Source organism: Phyllobates terribilis, unplaced genomic scaffold (genome assembly GCF_046119375.1).
Source record: "Phyllobates terribilis strain yellow unplaced genomic scaffold, ASM4611937v1 Scaffold_12__6_contigs__length_324123572, whole genome shotgun sequence".
NCBI classification, from domain to species: Eukaryota; Metazoa; Chordata; class Amphibia; order Anura; family Dendrobatidae; genus Phyllobates; species Phyllobates terribilis.
Window position 1 is genome coordinate 262095729 of NW_027362772.1, and position 23309 is coordinate 262119037.

The window sequence follows — 23309 nt, forward strand, 5'->3', positions numbered from 1 at the left end:
AAAGAGACCAGAGGGAGAAATATAGCCAAGAAAATGGTATTTGGATGAACACGTCTTATTGAGCTGCCTCCTTTGCAGGCAGATCAGTCATCAAAGCAGAGAAGAAATCTGTTCCCTCGCTATTAATGAGATTAACTCCCTGTGTGTTGTGTTGCTCGGTAATGGAGGAAACTGAAGCAGAGAACAAATTGGCTTCTGTTTCTGATAATGTAACAAATGACTTCCCTTATTCAGCCTGTTTTATTGGAAGCGTCACAGTAAGACTGCTGTGTGTGCAAGCAGATCCCCAGCCACCGGCCGGCTAATCATAAGTGGAAGTGCTTGGGAGGGTGCAGTCGTTGCTCATGAGGGTGCATATACGTCTGATCCCATCACTGCCCCCTCTTCCCTTCTTGCACAACAAAGCAATCTCTATACTGTCTTGTTGCCCAGCCATTCGTGTCTGAATGCGTAACACTCAATGCTTTGTTCCTCAGAGATACATATTTTTGATCAATTACCATGTTTACAATGAAATTACACAGCGGTGTGTGCTGCCGAATAAGACAGATTTTCCTTTGCCCGGGAACACCTTGCAGCTCGTTTCTGTTCGCTGTATAAACAGACATGCCACCGAGCCAGTCATCCGTATGTGAGAGGACTAGATGTCAGTGGAGCACTAACCAATAACAGGGGCAACGTGACGCGCCTGCTGATTTACATAGCCGAGCAGCCTTTCTACTGTGCGGCTGACTGATGGCAGTGTCGCCACAGGACGGTTATACGATTACAGCAAGGGATTACTTCATCTCTCATCAAACTGAACAGCCATGTCTCCACTGACCTAGGACTATTGGTAAATGTGACGAGCGTGCGGACGTCTACCGATAATATGTAATTTAAGCAAAAATATTACAGGAAAAGGGATTTTTTTTATTACATTGTAGCTTCCTAAGCTGCATTCAGTAATGATCACCGGCCCATTGCCCCTAGGGTTAGTTTCCTACATCTATGCCCTGTTGCTTTTTTTAGAGCCAACATATTCTATTGCATTGTTAGGCTAATAATGCCCCGATTATCCAGTGTGTATGGACACCTCCCGACTGTTCACATACGGATGTCGAAGTAGCATGGATCAGTCAGTTGGCTTTCAACATGCCCAATCCTTTTATTTTCAGGGGAACAGCTGAAGCTGTCCATACACATAAGATATATATTGGCCGAGCTTACTGATTACAGCACATATCTAATGTGTATGGGGGCAGGTGCTGGGGGAAATTAGGATGGGGCAGATTAATTACAACATCCCTATCCCTTTAGTCTCAATAAGACTAGGCACTTCCAGAAGGAAGGGAAACTGATTATTTAACAACCATCTGATGTGCATGGGAGCTTCCCTGACAGCGGAGGGAGAGAACAATCAGGGAGTGGAAATTTCAATGCCCAATCCTTTTGTTTTCAGGAGCGATACCCCACTACCAGATCTTCTGCAGCCGCCTTCTCCTCGCTGGTCAGTGAGAACAGATGAATACTTGGCCAAGGTCTTACATGTATGGGGGAGACGGGATAGCCAACAGCTATCTCCTGGGTAAAGCCAGGTTATCTCCTCTTTGCGTGCCAAAAGCACATGCATATACATGGAGGAGTCTGCCAAACAAGCATGGTCTGCTTTACAGAAGTCACTTTCTGCAATGTGGCTAACAATCTGCTTTCCTCTGAAGAGAAGCAATAGGTGGGTCGTCTGCGCTGCTGATGGAGACCCCAAAGAACGATCCAGGATACAAAGTTAATGCAGTTTTATTATCAACGCGTTTCGAAGTCTTCAGACTTCATCAGGGTATATCCACATGTGGTTATATCTTGATGAAGTCTGAAGACTTTGAAACACATTGATGATAAAACCGCATCAAGTCTTTGTATCCTGGACCGTTCTTTCAGATCCCCTTCAGAAGCGCAGATGACCCATCTATTGCTTCTTTTATGGCATTTCAATGTTTTTTTTGTTTTTTTTTAACCTGTGGGACTGCAGCTTCTGACCAATTTAAGCTTGATCTTTGTTGTGTGATATACAACTATACCAGGTGAGCAGTTCTCTTATTGTCCTTCATCATCGGATTAGACCCTATTGCACTTTTTGCACCTCATATATTCATACAATCTGATTTCTCTGTCACATGCACATGGAAATTTTATAGAAACATAATAAAGAAATCTGTCTATAAAACGATGGTGGAAAATTGCATTATGAAGCGGAGTCACATTTCCCAGTTGTCTTCCGTTTTGTCCTCACCATATTAATATTGATGCACCAGGAGGCTCAGGAAGAACACGTTAAACCCTACCAGATGGGAAGTAGCTTGGCTACTGTGCTGCAGCGTATGTTGGTGCTATGTGTGTGATTTGATGTTTCTTTAGGTTTCTCCCTTATTGCAGTGCCTCCGCCCGTTCTTCTCTGCAGCTCCAAGTGTTAACCGCTGAATTATTGCAGAATAAATGAAGGTTCTTTGCAGCCCGTCTTGCTACCCAGTGCTTTTTCTTCACCTCCTGTGTGTATTTTATGCAAGTGATTTACATATAAATTCTTACTCCTCTGCTGTTAATACAAACTACTACTTCAGCAGCCGACACTAACTGCCCATCATTTCAATTCCCCACACAGTAATCTGTGCGTTTTCTATTGCCGCCGCGTCTCCAGCCTAGACCCTGTTTTACTGGCTCTGCCGCCGGAGCCTTAAATCGTATTCCGCTCATTTCCATCGGCTCTTGTTTTTATTTTTGAAAATTAAAATGTGAGGTCTGCGAGGTTCAGGCAATCATTCTAATCATCGAGCATCTGTTTCACATTCATGGGTAGAAAATCTGAAAAATGCTGTATATCTTGGAGACATGGTCAATGGGAAGGCACGGCCCGGCTAATGGTACAGCTAATTGTTCATGTAGTATTCTGGTGTCTCTCATTGACTTTCTCCACAATTTTTTATTTTTTTGTCCCTTAACGCACTTTCTTGTTTTACGATGTAGCAGAAAGATCACAGTAACTTGGCATTTTCTACCATTTTTTTTTATAGAGCTGGTGCATTTTATACCATGTATACTTTTTAAAAAACTGATATTTTGTTACGACTAGTGCCAGGTCTCAAGGAGGGGCGAAGGATTTTGCCTTATTTGAATCCCCATGTTGTGTGACGCCCCTTTGGTACCTGCATAACCCAGAGTAGCAATTGACATACGTCTATTTTATAAGAGCTTCGTTAGTGGGCATCAGGCAGTAGGACCCCCCAAGATTTCAGTTTGTGTATAGATTTTGCTGTTTCCTGCCACACTGCAAAGGTTTATAATCAAAAACCCTTAGGCTTGCCATATTATGAATCTAAATTGTTCACATCTGCATTGTGCTGTTCCTCTGTTATTCCTCCTGCAAATCTGTGAATAACTTGACAGTAGGTGTTACCGGTTTGGGGGGTGTTTGTCCCTGCACATTTTGCAGTCCATTCTGACTGTACCGGGTCATGAACCTTTGAGGGCAATGGTATCACCTAGTTATTTTATTTCCAGGAGACATTGCATTCTCTTGGAACAAGATGCTTTAGGGTTAGGCTGGGGCTTCACGGCGACTTTGGCCACGCTATTGCGACATCATTGCGTAATGCAAATGAATAGATACGCCGACAAGCAAGTCACAAAAAATCCTATTAGCTCTGGCCTTTTGCAATTTGCTTGTCGCTGCACCTTGCTGGTTGCATTGTAACCATGCTCACCTGCATTATGCTACGATGTAGCAGCTGCAATAGTGCGGCCAAAGTCACAGTTTATCGTTTCATGGTGGGAGCATATACCTATTAATACTGACCTATCAGGAAACGCAGCAAGTCCTCTTGAAAGACATTTATTCCAGTGACCCAGTGCTTGGTAATATTTCTTGGCATTCGGCCTCTCCGGTAAGGCTACGTTCACACATTGCATTTTTTCAGTGGTTTTTTTAATGCAAATTTTCTGCTGCGTTTCACAGTACCAGCAAAGTCTGAGATTTCAGCAACCTCATGCACACGCCTTGGTTGTTTTTGTCCTTTAGTATTTTGTGCTTTGCATGTTTTTTTTTTTTGCACAATAGAGCAGTTCACTTCTTTCAGCCTTTTTCACCCATTGAAAGTAATGGGTGGTGAAAAAACGCTGCAAAAAATGCAGGTGTCAGGTTTTGCTGCATTTTTTTGTGCCAAAACTTGATGAAATAGAATCAGAGGTGTTTTTTTCTTTTGCTCTAAACTTTATCAGCACACACAAGAGACAAATGTGGCATGACAAAAGCACACCAAAACCTGCGTTTTTTCTGCAGCTTCTTTCCTGCCAAGGGCTTCACCTAGTGTGAACATAGCCTAACTGATATAAATGCAGTTCTGTAGTTTCTCCGTATTCTGATGTGTGCAATCTCCTCTGTTGATTTGGTCTGCTCCCATGTTATAAATCCCCCTGATATGGTGGGCCTGTGCTGTGTGGTCTCCCAGTACCCACATCCTCCCATGATAATTATTTTAGAAGTCGCAGACCTTTGCAGATTTCCCAATGTTATTGATCTTTAAAAAGGTGAGATTTTTGTGCAGGTTTCCTGAGGACATGTCCACGTCTGCACCCGGTTCCCATTCCTACATTTTTCTTATTTATTTAGTTTCCTGCGGAGGAACGAGGGGGAGATGAGTTCCCTGCTTGTGTTCAGTAATTAGATGTGAACCATGTAGCACAACTGACATTTTATGCCAAATGTCAAGCGCTGTGAACAGCTCCCCCTCTCTTTACAGATTGCCTTCTGTAGGTTTAAAGCAGCAAACCTTAATGGAAAGTAATTACCGCAGTGCATACTCGATGATTAGTTAAATGCATCAGTAATGCCCTCCGTTGTTGGGGAACTGCTTGAGTTGGGTGGCGCTCAGCCGGGTTTGATTTACAACATGTCTGTGTGGCAACTGGAGCAAGAATTAAAAAAGATAAAATAAAACAAATGCCTTGTTGTGAAGCTCGTAAAGGAAATCTGAGCTCCTCCATCCTCGCGTGTGAATGCTGCTGTAGAGAGACCAGTCTGTTCCTTACTGTTCTGCTTGTGGATACATATTGATTGCAGGTTTAGTGATACTGTTGCTCTCTGTCATGTGTATCTTGTCTTATTGATGGTGCATTGCCGCTCCAGGCCCATTACAGTTACTGATGCGAGATTATAGAAGCCCCAGGGCAAGAGATCTCTACTTCGGATGGGTAATTTACATCCGCATGTGAAAACAACCTATTAGCTGTTATGAAGCACCTGGCTGTGCCAGCGCCAGTGGGAATTCTGGTGCCACGCTCAAGCTTGGACTAATTAGAGGTGTTCACCTATGTGTGTTGGGGAAATGCAACAGTCGTACAAAATATCATTCATGTGAGCAAAAATGGTCATTCTGCATGCCCTAGAAAGCGACTTCTAAAATCTGTCCAAGATGATACATTCAGACTTCTTGTTGCCTCTTTTCTACCATTCTGCCATTTAAAGGAGAACTACAGTCACCGGATTTTACAATGCAAACTGTGGATTAACAAATAAGTCTTAGACCTAATGAGGCTGGTAAAGACCATCCCTGATAGTGCCTGAATCAGGGCACCCCTTTTAAGGGGTCAGACATGCGCGGTACAGATGACTGTATGATATATATATATATTTTCTTATGATATATTTGATGTTCTATTCTATTGAACACGATGGCACTGGATAGCTAACAAAATATAAAGCTAGATGGAACGGCAGGCCGGGCATTGGCTCTACAGAGTGGCTTATGACATTAATAGCGTCATGAAAATTCGACAGGTGTCCCCTTTTGTGTGATAACCAAGGAAAGCGATGTTTAAAGCTCCGTGCACCCAATTCTCGCCTGGGCTCACACTCTGATGAACATGCTGATCGATTATGGAAGCCCTAACCAAGCCTTCTCATTTCCTGCCTTCCATTACCGCGCTCAATCAAGCTGCCGGCTCTTTGTGGCCAGGCGTGTCCTCGGAGATAAGCCATCAAGGCATGTTTCTATTAGAGCCCCCTCTTTTAGACTGAATACTCATTACAAGGCCACTAGCAGATGTAAGCTCGGAGGGTTTGATGTATGCTCCAGACAGATTGCGATGCTTGGCATGGTGGGTTATTGTGCCCACTTGCAAGTAAGGAATCGTGATTTTCTCTGCTAATTTGTCTTGTTAAACATTCACATTTCTGTGGCAATATCCTCTCCAAGTCTTTAAATCCATTTTTCTTTCCTCTGCATTTATCATTGATGCTGCATCCTGCTTGCTTACATGCTCCTTGCCCTGCAGGGTCGGGCTGCTCGGTCGCCTGACCTTGATCTGAGGGTGCAAGCGCTGTCTGCTCTCTGCTTTCCTAGCAGCAGTCAGTTGTGTTGGCGTAGGTTTGTGTAACACCGTGACAGGCGCATCCTCCACCTCCTTTCTCTCGTGGTGGCGGTTGTGTGATTTGGGTGCTAAACGCTGTCAAGGTGCTAATAAGATGGAATTTCTGCAACGTGCCACTAATGGAGCTAGAAGAGGAAGAGCCCTTAATTACACCGCATTACGATTATACAGTGTTTAACTGGCTGCTTAGGATGATCCAGTTGCTACTCAATCAAGGCATGGGGTGCATTACACTGAATACGGGGAAACATTTTAGTTTGATGTGTTCCACTCATGTTTGTAGCATTTCCTTTGTTAATTTTGGCTTTTCATCTTTTCTCTCCTTTTGTCATTAAAACTTGAATAATATTTGGCGATTTTTCTCTTCTCACTGTTTTGCATCAGTCTGCAGCAGGATCCTCTCCCCCCTGTTCTGCCTGCACACACACGGGCGCTGGGAGGGTTACATGTTGAATCGCAGCGGTGTCTGGCAGCGTCTTACTTTCCTCTCTCCATTGAGAGCCTGCAGGAGTATAGGTGTTTTTCCGATGGCTGTCTAAGGTGTTTGGCCACCTATATAAGACTGTCACTGCTTTTATAGTCTTTCAACTAAACGTGAATTTATTTGATCTAGACAATACTTCATTGTTAAATGGGTCCATTGGGAATAATCATATTACAGGGGGACGCACCCAAGAACTAGTCTATGGTTATAAAATATCCCCTCTTCACCAGCTCAGGAGAAATAAAGGATTATAAGCTGCCCATTGAATTCAGACTGGGTCTTCAAGAGGATGTATTTGTCAAAAAATTAACTTTATTTTGTGCGTGTGCATGTATAGGGTTCTATATAATTTTCTCCTACCAGCCATGTTTGGCTGCAGGATAAATGCCCGCTGCTTCTGCTCTGGTTACACATAATGATGTTAAGCTGTGGCGGATGGCGGGCTACGAGGGGCCGAGGTTGTCAGTTCTGCTCACATTTGAGCTGGTGCTTTCCAGGCTCCTCTGCATAGAGCCGAGATTCTAAATAAGAAAGGTAATGAGGCATTTTAAACCCCTCTCACAGAGGATCTGCTGGACAGCTGCGGCCCACACAATATCGGCGGTTTTGCCCTTGGAGGATTCAGTGACCACTGTTCAGTATTTAAATGAAAGTTCAATAATTTGCCATAACCACTACCTGATGTGGAGAGGCTCCTGATTATTCAGCGTGTTATAGGGCCTCATCTGGTCGGCTGCATAAATCTTGTCGTTTGGAGTCTGCAGTATGTGAAATTGCTGTGGATGGACTGGCGGCGAGCCTCTGGGAGATGCTGCTTCATTTGGAGTGTGTTGTGCAGATAACTTAAATGTTTTCATGTTCTCTATATAAAACCAGTTCTGTTTTATGCCCTCGAGTGAATCCCAGAGATACATGTAGGCGGGTGTCGCAGTGATCCAGAAAAATAGGAGCAAACTTCATAATCCATTAGCCTCTGCATTACACCTCCCATGACAGTTTGCTTAACGGGAAGCTGGAGGGCAAAATTGCCTCTATCTTACAGATTCTTAATGTGCCTATCCCACTTGCGCCCCTCTTTTCTGTACGTGGCATTCCCACCTATGCCCCTCTCTTCTGTTCGTGGCGATGCCACCTATGCCCCTCTCTCTATGTGGTTATGCCACCTATGCCCCTCTCTTCTGTACGTGGCGATGCCACCTATGCTCCTCTTCTGAGTGCCCATCCCTTGCAGCGCTGACACAATAATATCCTGTTTCTTTGATGTTTGGTGCCGGGATCACTACTTGTGGCCCCATGGATGCACGATTGTCTTCTGCAGACCGTATTGATGGCGTTGCACCTTTTAACATGTTATATAGGACATTATACAGGAGCGGAGCCTTGTCTGATGACAGAATATTATAGACTCCTATTAGCTACTATTTTATGCCCCTTTAACATTATGAGGGTTGCAGTTCAGTAGCTCTAATGGAGGGGGGACCGTTCTCCAGTATTGATTGTCTGTGACATCGAGTCCCTGGAGCCTTTTATTATTAGCCGTCATGGCAGAACGCAGGAGCAGGGCCGTGCACTGCAATGTCCTATGGAAAGCCGCATTGGGCAGGTTATGGAGGTACATGGCGTTGGGCACTGGAAGATGTCACTTTCTTCCAATGAGAATTAGCCAGCAGTCTCCCTGGAAGTGTTTTATTGCTCAGTAGCACATTACAGGAGCTGTGGGAAACACACAGCAATGACTTCAATTCATTCTTGTCATGACATGTATCTGTTTGTTCTCTTCTCACTTGCACTCCAGTGGCCAGTGTGTAATAAATCACAGCGTTAACTCTTCCCCTGCTGAGGGGATGATTCTGCTGCAGGCTGAGATCTGTGTGGTTAGCCGTGAACAGGTTAACTGTGAGCAGCGTCCTTCTTATCTCTACATCAGAGGATTTGATACCTGGGTTTATTTATATAGCACAGGCACAGAGATCTGTGGCTGGCAGTCTTATCGGATCATCTGTCAGCGCCGTGCCCTCCAGCCGTGCCAAGCTGACATATCCTAGTCGTGTTTTCAGATGACGTGAGCGCATCATGTTATTCCGTGGTTACATGAGAAATGTAGACTGGTAATTTCAGTTCTTGGCTTTGCCTGTGGTAAATTCACTTTTTATATATATTTTTTTTTTTTTGTTGTGTTCGAAAAAAGGAAGGGGGGAAAAAAAACTAGTGGCAACATATATTCCCCTTCATTCATCTAGTTTTATCAAGTATTGTAATCTAGAAGGTAAAATATAGCCGACATGTCATATATATATATGTCTCCGGAGGCATTACCCCCTCCCTCTAGCACATGTGATAACTAAAGTAGATATGTAACTATAGGCATATAGATACATTTATCTGTAATAACGGGAACATGTTTTGTTTGTTTTTTTTCTTTTTTTATCTGTCCACCTGTTACTTTTATGTTCACATTTCGATTTAATGCTGATTTTGGCACATATTCCTCCTAGCAATCCACTTAGACTCCTTTTGAAATCCTATTTCTGCGTTGCTATTCCAAAGGAGTGGTTTTTTTTTTTCCGTACAGATTTGAAATGCACATTGCACGGGAAAAAAAATAAGTGTCAGGGTAATTATTGAGGAAACTGGAAACAGATGGGTTAAACCTGCGCTGCCGTTGAAGGATGATAAGGCAAGGATCCAAAAGTATGCGGTTTATTGGTCAACGCGTTTCGAAGTTTACAACTTCTTCATCACTGTTCACCCTGGTTTGTCCCGATGAAGTTGTAAACTTCAAAACGCGTTGACCAATAAACCGCATAATTTTGGATTCTTGTCTTCTCATCCTTCGATGGTAGCGCAGGTTTAACCCAATTGTTTCCTTGATTTCTCCTCGTGGGTCTGCAGCGACCTACTCCTTCTCAGTGGTTGTGTGCACACAACCCAATCAGGTGAGCCCAACTGTGCATGCCTATCCTAATTTTTACCCAGATAAGACCCTTATTGCGCTTTTCTGTCTTTTCTAGGGTAATTGTTAAGGCAGATGTGAGTGGTTCATATTTGAGTTTGTATAAATCGATTCACACGTCCCATTTCAACGACTAAAACAGTGGTCTGTAGGTGCTGCTCAGGAGCGGGAGTGCCGCCTCTTACCGGTCAGCATCCGCGGATTCCCTTTTGATTTGCGATGTCATCGTTGCGGCATCACTCACATGTGACGTCATCTCTGACCAGCCAATCAGAAGGGGAATCACGAATGTCTCCAGGTAAGAGGCGGTTTTCCCGCTCGCGTGCAGCGATGGAACGGAACGTACAATTTGTTTCTCACCACCTTTCCTTCTAATTGAACTGACTGTTTTATGTGTGGATGTGCAAAATGCCAAACTACACATCCGAGGGTCAGTGTTGAATTTCTACCTCCGATTCTCTTTCAAGTACACATACACGTCAGGTTTTCTGTCCCAAATAAGACGTGTGGACATGCCCTGATGAATGGAAATCACTGAACCCAGAGCACATGGACAATTACCCAAGTACATCCTCACCTTCACTGGCTCCTGTGATGGATTGGTGACCTATAAAACGGACATCAGATGTAGAAAATTAAAGCCTGGTAGGGAATAGAGAGAGTAATGAGCGTTTCTCCAGAATAGTCCCTGCTCTGCGGTGTGCAGTGGTAGCAAGCATTCCCTGCCGGGCACTTCGGTGATCTAATGTCTGGTTATGTCTTTTTTAATAAATGATCCTGTTTGTTGTTGGGCACATGGCAGCTTTTATAGATCACTTGCCTGGACTTTGCTCGACTCAATTACAGGAGGGCGTTCATGAAGCTTGTAATAGAGAAGGGGGGATAGAGCAGAGGTTGTGGGTGCCCCTGTGCCTTTACAAGCACCTGTGGCAGCGCCACACTATATCTGTCACATTCCCGACCTGTCAGTACATCTCTGCGCCATGTCTCAAATCTCGCCAGTTCTGCTCTGCTAGCTCCTAATGCCTACACGTATCGGCTCAGTGCTGCCCCCTCGTGTCATAATGCAGTTTTGCTGCTGAAGACCATTACCTTCGTGTGTGGCACCTGTATACCGATACAGAAGAAACCATATTGTGCAATGCGCCATGTCAGTGTTACGAACCTCTGTATTAATGCATTGGCAGCGCTATTCACGCCTTATCATGTCCTATTATTGTCTGGAGATTTATTCCAGGGAGAATTAGGGTGCATTATTAAATATTAATATCATTCATGAGTATGGATCCAAAAATAATGCATAAAAAATAATTTACATGGATAAATCCACTTTATGAAAATACTAATTTTTATTAATATTTTTAATGTATAAATGCAAAAAATGACGTGGGGTGATCTTGATTAACCCTCTTTACATTAATGTAATGCTATATGTAAAAAGCAAATAATAAATATAAATGTGTTTTTTATGTGATTTATATCTAATAAATGTTCTAGATTATGGCTCAAATTGGAATACATGACATTTTCCAGATTCATTGATCTGTAAGAACGTAGATTTTGGAATTTCCATATATTTTTTCACCTGAGAGATTTTATCATCAATACATTTAATTTCTCTGACAAATACCCCCCGACAGGAGGCCGGATAATACTGTGTTTGATGGTTGTCTGGCCTGCCTGTAGCTAAACGCCATTCTATACGCCATTTCCTGATATGTCATTACGGATGACAGCATTTGCCTAGAGGTATATCCATAAGATTCATTACTGGCCGATCTCTTAGGCCGGTGTCGCACAGATATTTCAGAGCTGTCTTATTACATCTACTGGAATAGACGTGCTAGAAGAGAGGGGTAGATGGAAGTCAATGCAGATATTGCCCGATTTTATCCTCACCGTGTAATTATGAGCAGGTATGGGGAAGGCCGGCGTCTTATAGCTGCTTATACTACTTCTGGCTCTTGCCACATCATACAAGTAATACATTTTACCTGGTTCGGTTCTACAATCTCAGAGCCAAATAGTTTAGGAATAAAATAAACGTTATTTTTAGAAATGCCATTTTATTCATCGACCCATATAGATATGGTTTGTGTGTTTTTTAATTATATTTTTTCTTCCTGGTGTAAATGCCGCTGTTCTCCTGAATCCGACAATGTTTTTCTTTTGTTCCTGTGCCTCTCCGTTCCTGAGATATAGTCCCCTCTTTCCTGTATGTAGATCTAGTTTTATAGCCAACGGGGAGTATTCCTCAACAAGATGCCCACAGAAGAGTTGATGATCACGCCCACTTGGCTAATGAGACTAGATGTACATACAGGGAAGAGGGGCCATATTTCAGGAACGGAAAGGAGCAGAAATGAAAGAAAAACATTGCCGAATTCAGGAGAACTGAGAGATTTACTCCAGGTAAAAAAAATTACATGTTTATGGCAGATGACAGGTCTTTAAATAAAAGAACATATTGTGCGACTTGATGGGCACTTGACAACTTTCTATTTGCTTTTCTCTGTACGAGTTTCTGTATTTTTAGCCTATACGGATAAGGTGAGAGGGTTTCTGTAAAGGAAATTGTCATCTATTCTTCCCATCATTTTCAGGAGAGTGCACGTTTTGTTCAGGCCTTAGTTTCGGTCGTTGCTTCCAATCTATGGGTTAATGGGCTCCGTAGCCCGACACTAACCCTCTATGCTCATATGTGATCCTCCAAAATATTCTCTTACAGGGGTCATTGCTCATAGTGGTCGCTTATCTCAGGCGCCATCACATGGAGATGTTTTCATTTTAGGTCTTGCCATTTTCATGCATTTACATTATGGGTATGGTGCAAGGAAACGAGGCTGCTGTTCTGTTCAAAGCATAAAAGATTGGCATATATGCAGGAGAACCTGATTAAAGCTTGGACACAGAACTATATGTGATACTCGGTTGTCAATTTTTCGATGGTGCAACCATAAGCACATATAGAAGCCAACGAAGACTACATAAAAAGTTAAATGGCAGTGGCAACTTTCTTCTTGTATTGGCTGCCCGGCTCCTGGGATTTTCAGTTTTTAATGGTGCAATATATTTTGGTAATAAAGTGATCCTAATAGACACATCCAGGTGCTGATGGTCCAGCATCAGCCTCCATGACAGATTGATATTTTTTTTATTTGGCACAATGCTGCCACCAGCTGGCCATTCCCGACATTACACACAAAGCTGTACTTTTTTTCTTTTTTTTTCTCTGCTGTTTGACTTAAGAATAGCTCTCCTCTTTCCAGCCCCTGTCTCCATCTTCCACCTCTTGGAAGCCACAACTATGCCTTACGTGGGATTAAATGTTCATGCAGGCTTACAACTTGTAAAAGAAGAAGTTAACGTTTGCATAGAAGAAATGAAAATAAACACGGTGTGGTTTGCCTCACGGTGAAGGAATGTTAATTTCCCCTCAGGCCGTTTTAAACTTCCTGCAGTTTTTGGAATATGAGGGGAATACATTGGCTTTTCATTATGACTTTCTCTTGTGTTACAGATTTGCAAATAGTTTTAGACTAAGACTGAACAAAAGCAGTTTGTGTGCGGGCAGCGCCCATCTGTGCCCGTGCCATGTCTGGTGGTCAGATTCTTTTCAAAAACAGTAGTTTTTAATTTTTAAACCCTTCAAGCAGATTTTTTTTACTGCACTTTGCATCTATCATTCGCCTTGAGGTCAGGAGCCCAGAAGCGTCTGGTGGCCACTAATCTCCATCTTTCTCCACACTGAAGCTACTTTTTGTTTGTCTTTGACATGGAGGAAAGCTTTAGCCACCGGCAACTAACTATAAAAACATTAATTTTTGGCTTGCTGACCCTATTTTTAGGAGTTGGAGAAATTAGTGACTTTGATCTGAGAGAAATGATAAACCCAAGTATGTTATTAATTAGAAAGTATAAATGTCTGTACTCTACAAATGTCTGGTTCCTTCGTGTGGATATTCTTCCGTCTCTGGATCGGGCACAGACTTGCTTTTTATGTTTGCATTTTTCATGGACCATTTGAAGACATTTTAATTGCATTGAGCTGAACATGTTCTGCTTGTTGATGCTCTCATTGATCAGCCTCATCACGACCTCTGTACAAAGGGAATAGCAAATCTCCTTTTGTACTGCAGCCTTCAGGGCATTGATTCAGCTGTGCCAGAGCCATCAGCCGGGCATCAAATGCTGAGGAGAAGGGTGTAAAATAAATACAGAAACATAAAATCCTGTACTCCAGCAGCTCCATGACCTTATGTGGCTTCATCTACGCTCCCAGACCAGCTCAATACTCCATAGTGCTAGATTCTGTGCTGTTAGACTGTTAGATTATTTTGTTTTGTGGGTCCATAAATTCCCAGCAGATGGTCCTATAGGGGGTCAGGCTCTTGAGACCCTGAGTGATCGTTCAAAAGATTGTGCAGGAGGCGGATGGGCTGGGCTCATAGAGCTCAATAGAAAGTCTATGGATCTGAACTCTGCACTAGGTGTGTGCAAGGTAGGTGCTTCTGTCTCCTGCCCTGCACACTTCTGAGCAGTCTTTTGGGTGATCTCTGGGAGTCTCCGCACCCCTATGAATCTGCACAGAATTTAAAGGCCTCAAAAAACAAATACGATGCACCAAAGTTTGGTTACACCTTAACTTCACCCATTGGATTTCCTAGTTGCTTTAATCTAAATTTTCCTTTGTAATGTGATTTCAAACTGGACATTTGACGGACAATTGTGTTTTTTGTTTTTTATTGTCCATTACAGAGTAAACGAGACCATCTTCTTATGAACGTGAAGTGGTACTACCGCCAATCAGAAGTGCCGGACTCCGTCTATCAGCACTTGGTTCAAGATCGCCACAACGAGAACGGTAAATCCCACACTATAATTACTGCACTATAAGACACTGCACCTTCCATTATCAACTGCTTATATTGGATTTGCACCACTTTCCTGACAGCTGTCAGTATTGGTACAAGACAGCAAGATGGTGATGCATTTATTCCAGATTATCCAAGTCAGTGGGCTTTGCTCGGCAGGGCTTTTTCATTGTGCATCTTCATCTTATGAGAAACTTTTTACTGCAACTTGGCTTGGGCCATAAAGGTCTTATCTGGCTCCGCTCACTTCCGCATCGGAGCCCAGCAGTGCTGATGTTGCGACACCTCATACCTGCCACATGCATTTTGGATGGTGTGTGGTGTTGTAACGTCATCGGCACTGCTTGCCTTCAATGCGGAAATGAGCGTCGAAGGACAACGCCACAAAGTGTACATCTATGTATAGAAACCCATTCTGCTATGGTTAGCACAGACTTTTCATATTTAGGCTTCTATATGACATTTACAGTGCCTGCTCCCCTACCAGATGCAGGATCCTAGCAGACATAGCACGCCGTCTTATGTCAAGTTCATAGATACGAGCATATATTATCCATGCTGCCATTTAGAAGCAGCATCTGCCATACCGTGTATTTAGAAGAACGATTATTCGCCTTTCCCCCAGTTTTCCTATAGAATTGGAGGTTCACTCACTTCAGGAATAGAATGTGGATATTTTTGCAGCATTATCTGTTCTGTTTGCTTCCCTCAACGTCAGTGCAAATTACCATTAATTGTTTTCACTCTGCTGGTTTTGTGAAACTGTTCTGATGATTAATTAGTAGTTAAGGAAATGTTTTAATGAATATATTTTGTAATTAATTCATAAATAAGATAACGTGCACACTTCTATAAAACTGTGGAGGATATGGGGAGAAACCAAAATGTGTATACAGTGGCAACCATAAGTTTTGCTTTTTTTTTTTAAAGTGTGATTACTTCTGTCCGGTTGTTGTGATGCCATTTCCCTGGGGATGAATTGAAAGTACATGAAGTTGTCGTCATGCAAGACTTTAGTTTTAACCAAATTGCTTTTGAATACAGGTCTGGTCATTTAATTAAAGAAAACTGACTGACAAAAGTTTTGCATATACTATTTATTGATCACAACATAGAGAGTGATTCATTGCTTACAATGCCATAACTTAGTATTTTGTAGCATAACCTCTTGATTTAATTACTGTACCACACCGACAGGGCATTGAAGCCACTCGGGTATTCAAGACATCTTGAGGGATCTTGCTCCATTCCATTTGCAAATCTGCAAACAATTCATCTTTTTTGCTATGGCTACTGGCCCCAACTCATCGCCCTAACTCATCCCAAAGGTTCTCTATATGGTGTAAATCAGGTGACTGGCTCGGCCATTGCAACATGCAAAATTTTTCTTTGCTAACCAATTTTTTTACTAAATTGCACGTGTGCTTAGGATCATTGTCTTGCTGGAATTCCCATCCCCTGCCTACTTTGGTTTTACCATGTGCCAGCATTACATTCTCCAGTATATCCTTGTACATGATAGCATTCATATTTCCATCAATTCTACGCAGAGGGCCAATGGCCGATGCAGAAAAGCAGCCCCAAACCATGACATTGCCACCACCATGTTTCACTGTAGGTGTTTGGTACATCATTACGTTTTCCAATTGGGTGGTATATATAGTGCTGCCATCACTGCCAAACAGATTAAACTTGGATTCATCTGACCACAAAACCTTAGACCAATCTGTCTCTTTCCATTGGCTGTGTTCTCTGGCAAACTCAAGTAGGACCTTCTGGTTCTTTGCAGAGATGAAAGGCTTCTTGTCTGCACCTTGTGCATTCAACCCTACAGCTCTTAGCCATCGCACCACAGTTTGGCGACTCACTTTGATCTCAAATTATTCGTTCATTTCGTGCGAAATCTGTACTGCACTTTTATGGACATCAGATACTGACTTTTTCTTAATTAACTCTGGAAGAAGTTTTCGGTGGTCGTCCACTTCTTTGTCAGCTGTTCCATGACCTTCTTTTTCTTTCTTTAATATACGTGACACTTGACTCTGAGAATAGGTGAAAGTCCATAGCTCCTCTTTTTGGCTTTTGCCTGACGTCACTCTCAGAATAATAAGCTTCCTGATATCTGCTGATAAATTTGGCTTTGTCTTTGCCATGTTTTAACCCAAAAACACACACACAAAAAAATAAATACAATTTTAGGCAAAATTCAACTACCCATGACAACATAAGCAAAACATTAGGGCCAGCAAATGTTGAAAACTAACACATAAAGGGATAAAACAATGTCAACCACAATTTTCTTCCTTATAGCTGACAACCATTTGCTTCCGGTTTACTAAAATCACCAGGAAAATGGCATCACAACCAGAGAGAAGTAACCACACTATTTTTAAAAAAATGCAAAAGTTTTGGTCGCTACTGTATGAGTAACATGTCTGTCTGATTGGTCTGCTAGATGAAAAAGTAAAAATTTACATTACTATCAACAAAAGGAAAGCACAGGCGTACTCTGTAAGGGCCAAAATATATAAAACACTGGAAACAACATTAAATCTAGACTACATTGTTACTCAGTAAGATGTACCGTATTTTTCGGACTATAAGACGCACCGGACCATAAGACGCACCTAGGTTTTAGAGGAGGAAAATAAAAAAATTAAAATTTAAGCAAAAAATGTGGTCATGATGCACTTTTAAGGGGGAGGGGGTCTTCTGCTGACACTGGTATAGGGGTAATGTCCCCCAATTCTGACAATATCCCCCATCCTGGTATATATGCTGTCCCCCCTTCTTTTATATGTGGTCCCCGTCCCCATCCTGGTATGCCTGGCATCCCTCCATCCTGGTATGCCTGGCATCCCTCCATCCTGGTATGCCTGGCATCCCTCCATCCTGGTATGCCTGGAACCCCTCATCCCTGTCCTGGTATGCCTGGCACCCATCATCCCTGTCCTGGTATGCATGGCGCCCCCTCATCCCTGTCCTGGTATGCATGGCACCCCCTCATCCCTGTCCTGGTATGCATGGCACCCCCTCATCCCTGTCCTGGTATGCATGGCACCCCTCATCCCTGTCCTGGTATGCATGGCACCCCTAATCCCTGTCCTGGTATGCATGGCACCCCTAATTCCCATCAGGCTGCACATTAAAAAAAAATAAACACTGCTACTCACCTCTCTTCTCTCCAGCGCTGCGTCCTGTCTGCCTGCACTGATCTCTCCATGTGAGCCACGCATGACGTCACTGCCATGCGCGGCTCACAAGGAGAGATCAGCTGCCGGAAGTCACTGCTCCTCGCGCCGGGTCTGTGTGCGCGGGGAGCAGTGACTTCACTCTGCTTCATAGCCGGCACACAGCGGAGCCGCGCTGCGGCTGCTGCTGCTGCCTGCTATCTCCTGTGCCCGCTCATTAAAGGGCATGAATATTCACCCCCTCTCCATGCCCATGGGCGTGGAGAGAGATTGAATATTCATGCCCTTTAACAGCGGGTACAGGAGATAGCCGTCAGCAGCAGTAGCTGCAGCGTGGCTACACTGTATACCGCCCTTAAGGAGCATGAATATTCAGTGTTCCCCACGCCCCATGGGCGTGGTGAGCAGTGAATATTCATTTTCTTTAGCAGCGGGGACAGTGTAGGCTGCAGTAGGTGGCTGCTGCCTCCTGTGCCCCGCTCCTCCACTGATACCGCTCCCCCCACACCACACACAAATATACACCCCCCCCCCCCAACATTTGGACCATAAGACGCACCCCCCATTTTCCTCCAAAATTTTGGAGGAAAAAAGTGCGTCTTATGGTCCGAAAAATATGGTACTTACAAAAAATGGAGGTTCTAAGTGCATGAATTGGCCAATTCATGTATGTCCATCAACCATGGCAAGGTGACCTCCCTCTGATGGGTCCTATTCTACCATAATATGCCACTCTCGGACTATGAACCTACAGTTAAATGGACAAACATGTCTCTCCTGTGCTATGAGCCTACTATTTCAGGGCAAGTAGGACTGATTAAAATCACCTGCAGGTTAATGGGAGGATTGCAGGGTCAGACAGAAGGTGCATAGTCCGAGACTTCCATATTAAGATAGAATCAGACCTATCAGGGGGAGGTCACCTTGCCATGGTTTATGGGCATACATGAACTGGCCAATTTATATTATCAATTGATTTTTCCAATAGTGACCATGGCATGGATCAAGAGAGCCCCTTGTTCCAACTGGGGTGGCGATAAGTTAGTTTTGCAGCTGTGTGCCTAACATTGGAAGAGAAAGGAGGAACTACTAAATATCGGGCAGCATTACACTGGCGCAGGCATTGTACATGGATCATATCTATAGTGTTGTAGTGTTATTATCCAGAGCAGTTCCTAATTCTGGATGGAGAACATCCATATCTATTAACTCAGTTGTGACTTTTGTAATTGTAGGTGTCTGATTTTTTTTTTCCTTTTCTCGCATTGTCCCTCATAGATTCTGGCCGGGAGCTGGTGATCACAGACCCAGTAATACGGAACAGAGAGCTCTTCATCTCTGATTACGTGGACACGTACCATGCAGTTGCTCTCAGGTAAGTGCCGGCTGGTTCTGATGTGCTCCACAACGAGGCTGTAATTAATCTGCACTTATAGCCCTTCCAGAAACAAATTAGTTGCAGTCAGTTTTCCTCTATGGAAAATATGTACTGTGATGTAATGGCTACTTTAGCTAGAGATATAGGACCTAGATAACTTGTCCCAGACTGAGTCTTGGCTCATGATAAAATAAAAAATGGCACCTAAAACAAAGATAGAAAGAGGGCTGGAGAAATACACAATCTATATTTAAACTGGTCAAACCCATGACCCACTAATAGAGTAGTGTGTAAAAAATGCTGCAAAGTAAAAACAGAAGTGTTAAAGAAGAACGCCCATCAAAGTTTTTATCCTCTTAATATATTGCAGTCATCATATAATATAGCACTGTGTACTTACAATTGCTCATTTTCCCTTTCTACCCAGTTAATTCTTCTCTTTTCTCTGCTCTGTGTAGAAACAGGAAGTGTCTCTTCCTGCAGAAATCATTCCCCTCTTCAACTCCTGACCAAGCTGCTCCCTCCTCCTTCCTGCCATAGACTTTAGCAGTGACTCATAACTCATACAGGGAAAATTTACCTCTTGTTTCTACATAGAGCTTAGAAGGATTCAGCTGGTCAGTTTTTTAATCATGTGATGTCATAGACCAAATGGAAAACAGAAAAAATAACTGGGTAGAAGGACAAAATGAGCAATTGTAAGCACACAGTGCTGTATAATATGATGAATGCAATATATTAAGAGGTTAATAATTTTCATGGGAGTTCTTCATTAATAGTTTTTCAATAGTTTTATCTGTTAACAAAATTAAAAGTGAATGAGCAAAAGACAAATCTAAATCGAATCAATATTTGGTGTGACCACTTTTTGCTTTCATAACTTGTTCTTGGTACACTTGTGCTTACTCCCAGGTTGTGAAGGAACTCAGCAGGAGGTTGCTCCAAACATCTTGGAGAATTGACCACAGATCCTCTGTGAATGTCAATTTGCGCAAATCTTTCTGTCTCTTCATGTAATCCCAGACAGACTGGATGACGTTGAGATCAGGGCGCTGTTGTATATGGCGGCCGGATCATCACTTCCAGGACTCCTTGTTCTTCTTTTCACTGAAAATAGTTTTAATCACATTGACTGAATGTTTGGGGTCGTTGTCCTGCTGCAGAATAGATTTGGAGTCCATCATACACCTCCCTGATGGTATTAGATGATGGATAAGTATCTGTCTGTATTTCTCAGCGTTGAGGACACCATTAATCCTGACCAAATTCCAACTCTATTTGCTGAAATGCAGGCCCAAACTTGCAGGGACCCTCCATTATGCTTCACTGTTCCTGCAGATTTTCATTATTGTGCCACTTTCCAGCATGTTTTCCCCACCTGCCTAAAACTTTTGAACAGTACTGTATATATGCTCATAACTGTGTCTTGCCACACACTAGTAGGGTACACCGATTTTTAGCCTTCCCCAGCAAATTTCAGTACATTAAGTCTCTTGCGTAAACCTCGCTTTTCACCAGAGAATTCCCACCTGCACTACGTGAAGAAGAGGCCAATGTCGCACACCTCTTGTAATTAAAGTGAATTTTTATTTTAATGTCGCAATCTATTAAATCCTGATATCATGCAGTTTTCACACTGAACCTAATATTAGACTGACATTTCTATTCTGTAAAGATCAGTTTCCATCTTATCACAGACTAGGAGAGAGAGCAACTATATCTAGATAAAAAGGGATTCACCATTCAAAACAGATGATTGCTACAGCTCACCTCCTGTGCAAACGAGAGAGCATGGCCACAGCTCGCCTCCCGTGCAGACGAGCGAGCATGGCCACAACTCGCCTCCCGTGCAGATGAGAGAGCATGGCCACAACTCGCCTCCCGTGCAGATGAGAGAGCATGGCCACAGCTCGCCTCCCGTGTAGACGACAGGGCGTGCCCCCACAGCTCGCCTCCCGTGTAGACGACGGGGCGTGCCCCCACAGCTCGCCTCCCGTGTAGACGACGGGGCGTGCCCCCACAGCTCGCCTCCCGTGTAGACGACGGGGCGTGCCCCCACAGCTCGCCTCCCGTGTAGACGACGGGGCGTGCCCCCACAGCTCGCCTCCCGTGTAGACGACGGGGCGTGCCCCCACAGCTCGCCTCCCGTGTAGACGACGGGGCGTGCCCCCACAGCTCGCCTCCCGTGTAGACGACGGGGCGTGCCCCCACAGCTCGCCTCCCGTGTAGACGACGGGGCGTGCCCCCACAGCTCGCCTCCCGTGTAGACGACGGGGCGTGCCCCCACAGCTCGCCTCCCGTGTAGACGACGGGGCGTGCCCCCACAGCTCGCCTCCCGTGTAGACGACGGGGCGTGCCCCCACAGCTCGCCTCCCGTGTAGACGACGGGGCGTGCCCCCACAGCTCGCCTCCCGTGTAGACGACGGGGCGTGCCCCCACAGCTCGCCTCCCGTGTAGACGACGGGGCGTGCCCCCACAGCTCGCCTCCCGTGTAGACGACGGGGCGTGCCCCCACAGCTCGCCTCCCGTGTAGACGAGAGCATGGCCATAACACTTTGCTATAGAAGTCAGTGAACATCTGTGGACTGTTGTGGCCTATGAGCCTCGTGGTTACTGTACAGTGGAAAGAAAAACTTGTATAAAATGTGCATAGCTGTCTGAATACAGTTTATAAAAAAAAAAATTGTTGATACATCATCTCTAAATCATACCTGTAGCATCCCTGTATCTATACATGGCAGAAGTTTATACTAAACTTATGGAGAGACTCGGACTGTTGCTGTACAATGGCTCCAGTGTGGTGGATCTGATATCTACTGATAAAATCTGCACTATAGTTTAGGAAAACATTTTTGCTGCCCTGGTGTGACGTCTTCTTTGGCAGCCGGACCAGCGCAGTCTTATTTCTTTGTCCATTATCCTGTCCATCTCTGGTGTTTAGTAGGCCCTGCAGTGTCTTTCACATCATGACGTCGCGGAGCCTGGTGATTGCCCAGAAGTGCTAAGGACGTCGGCCTGCAGAATTGAGGACGGTGCTGCTATAGAACTGGGTTCCCCAACTCCAGTCCTCAAGGCCCACCAACAGGTCATGTTTTCAGGAATTCCTTGGAATTATCACCGGTACAGGCAATAATTCGATCACCGGTACAGGCAATAATTCGACCACCGCTACAGGCAATAATTCGACTACCGGTACAGGCAATAATTCGACCACCGGTACAGGCAATAATTCGATCACCGGTACAGGCAATACTAAGGAAATCCTGAAAACATGACCTGTTGGTGGGCCTTGAGGACTGGAGTTGGGGAACACTGCTATAGAGGATTGGATGCGGTGTAAGCCCAGGGCTGCGCAAATCTTTTTTGCTCAACTCTAATCTGTATATAGAAAAAAAAGACTTTACTTCATTTAGGCCGTGTATATAAGTCTAGTTGTAAGTAGAAATTTCATTTTAAATTTAAAGGGGTTGTACAGGATTAGAAAAACATATCTGCTTTCTTCCGAGTACGTGTGAAATATCTGTGAACAGCTTGTGTGATATTGCAGCTCAGCCCCATTTACTTCAGCGTAGCTGAGCTACAATACCGCACATGATCCTTGGACAGTTAGGAGTCTGATAGAAGTTGCTGTGGGTTTGTTTTGTTTTTCCTAATTCTGATTATCACCTTTAAGTGTCCCTGTGCTCCATAGGTGACAGTAAAGGCTGAGTTAGGCTATGTCTGTCCATGGAGAGAACATTTCATTAGGTTTTGGGACTGTAAACTACCAAGATGTCCATATTCAACTGGGGTCTAGTGTTCCAAACATGTCAGAACCAGGTTTGGGGGTAAAAGAGCCTTCAACTTACTCCAGATGTGTCCACCAGACGATGCACAGATGGACCTGGAGCGGCACACCTCGCTTATAGCACATGCATTCACTGCGCTTGCACCAGACCCATGACTGTTGCACTGATAAAGCTGTGAACAGGATATCTTGCTTCTATGTGTATGTGCTGAAAAGTGAGCTGCATTGTTCATCTGTACC

The 23309-nt window shown here is 43.9% G+C and overlaps 1 protein-coding gene across 5 annotated transcripts in view; it reads left to right on the forward strand.

Moving 5' to 3' along the window:
- RERE (arginine-glutamic acid dipeptide repeats) overlaps window positions 1-23309 on the forward strand; it is a 281545-nt gene that overhangs the window by 184617 nt on the left and 73619 nt on the right. For all 5 annotated transcript variants that reach the window (XM_073656935.1, XM_073656936.1, XM_073656934.1 and 2 more), the window contains 2 exons: window positions 14598-14703; window positions 19183-19279. In XM_073656935.1, coding sequence (XP_073513036.1) covers window positions 14598-14703; window positions 19183-19279 — 203 coding nt within the window. The remainder of the gene's footprint in view (window positions 1-14597; window positions 14704-19182; window positions 19280-23309) is intronic.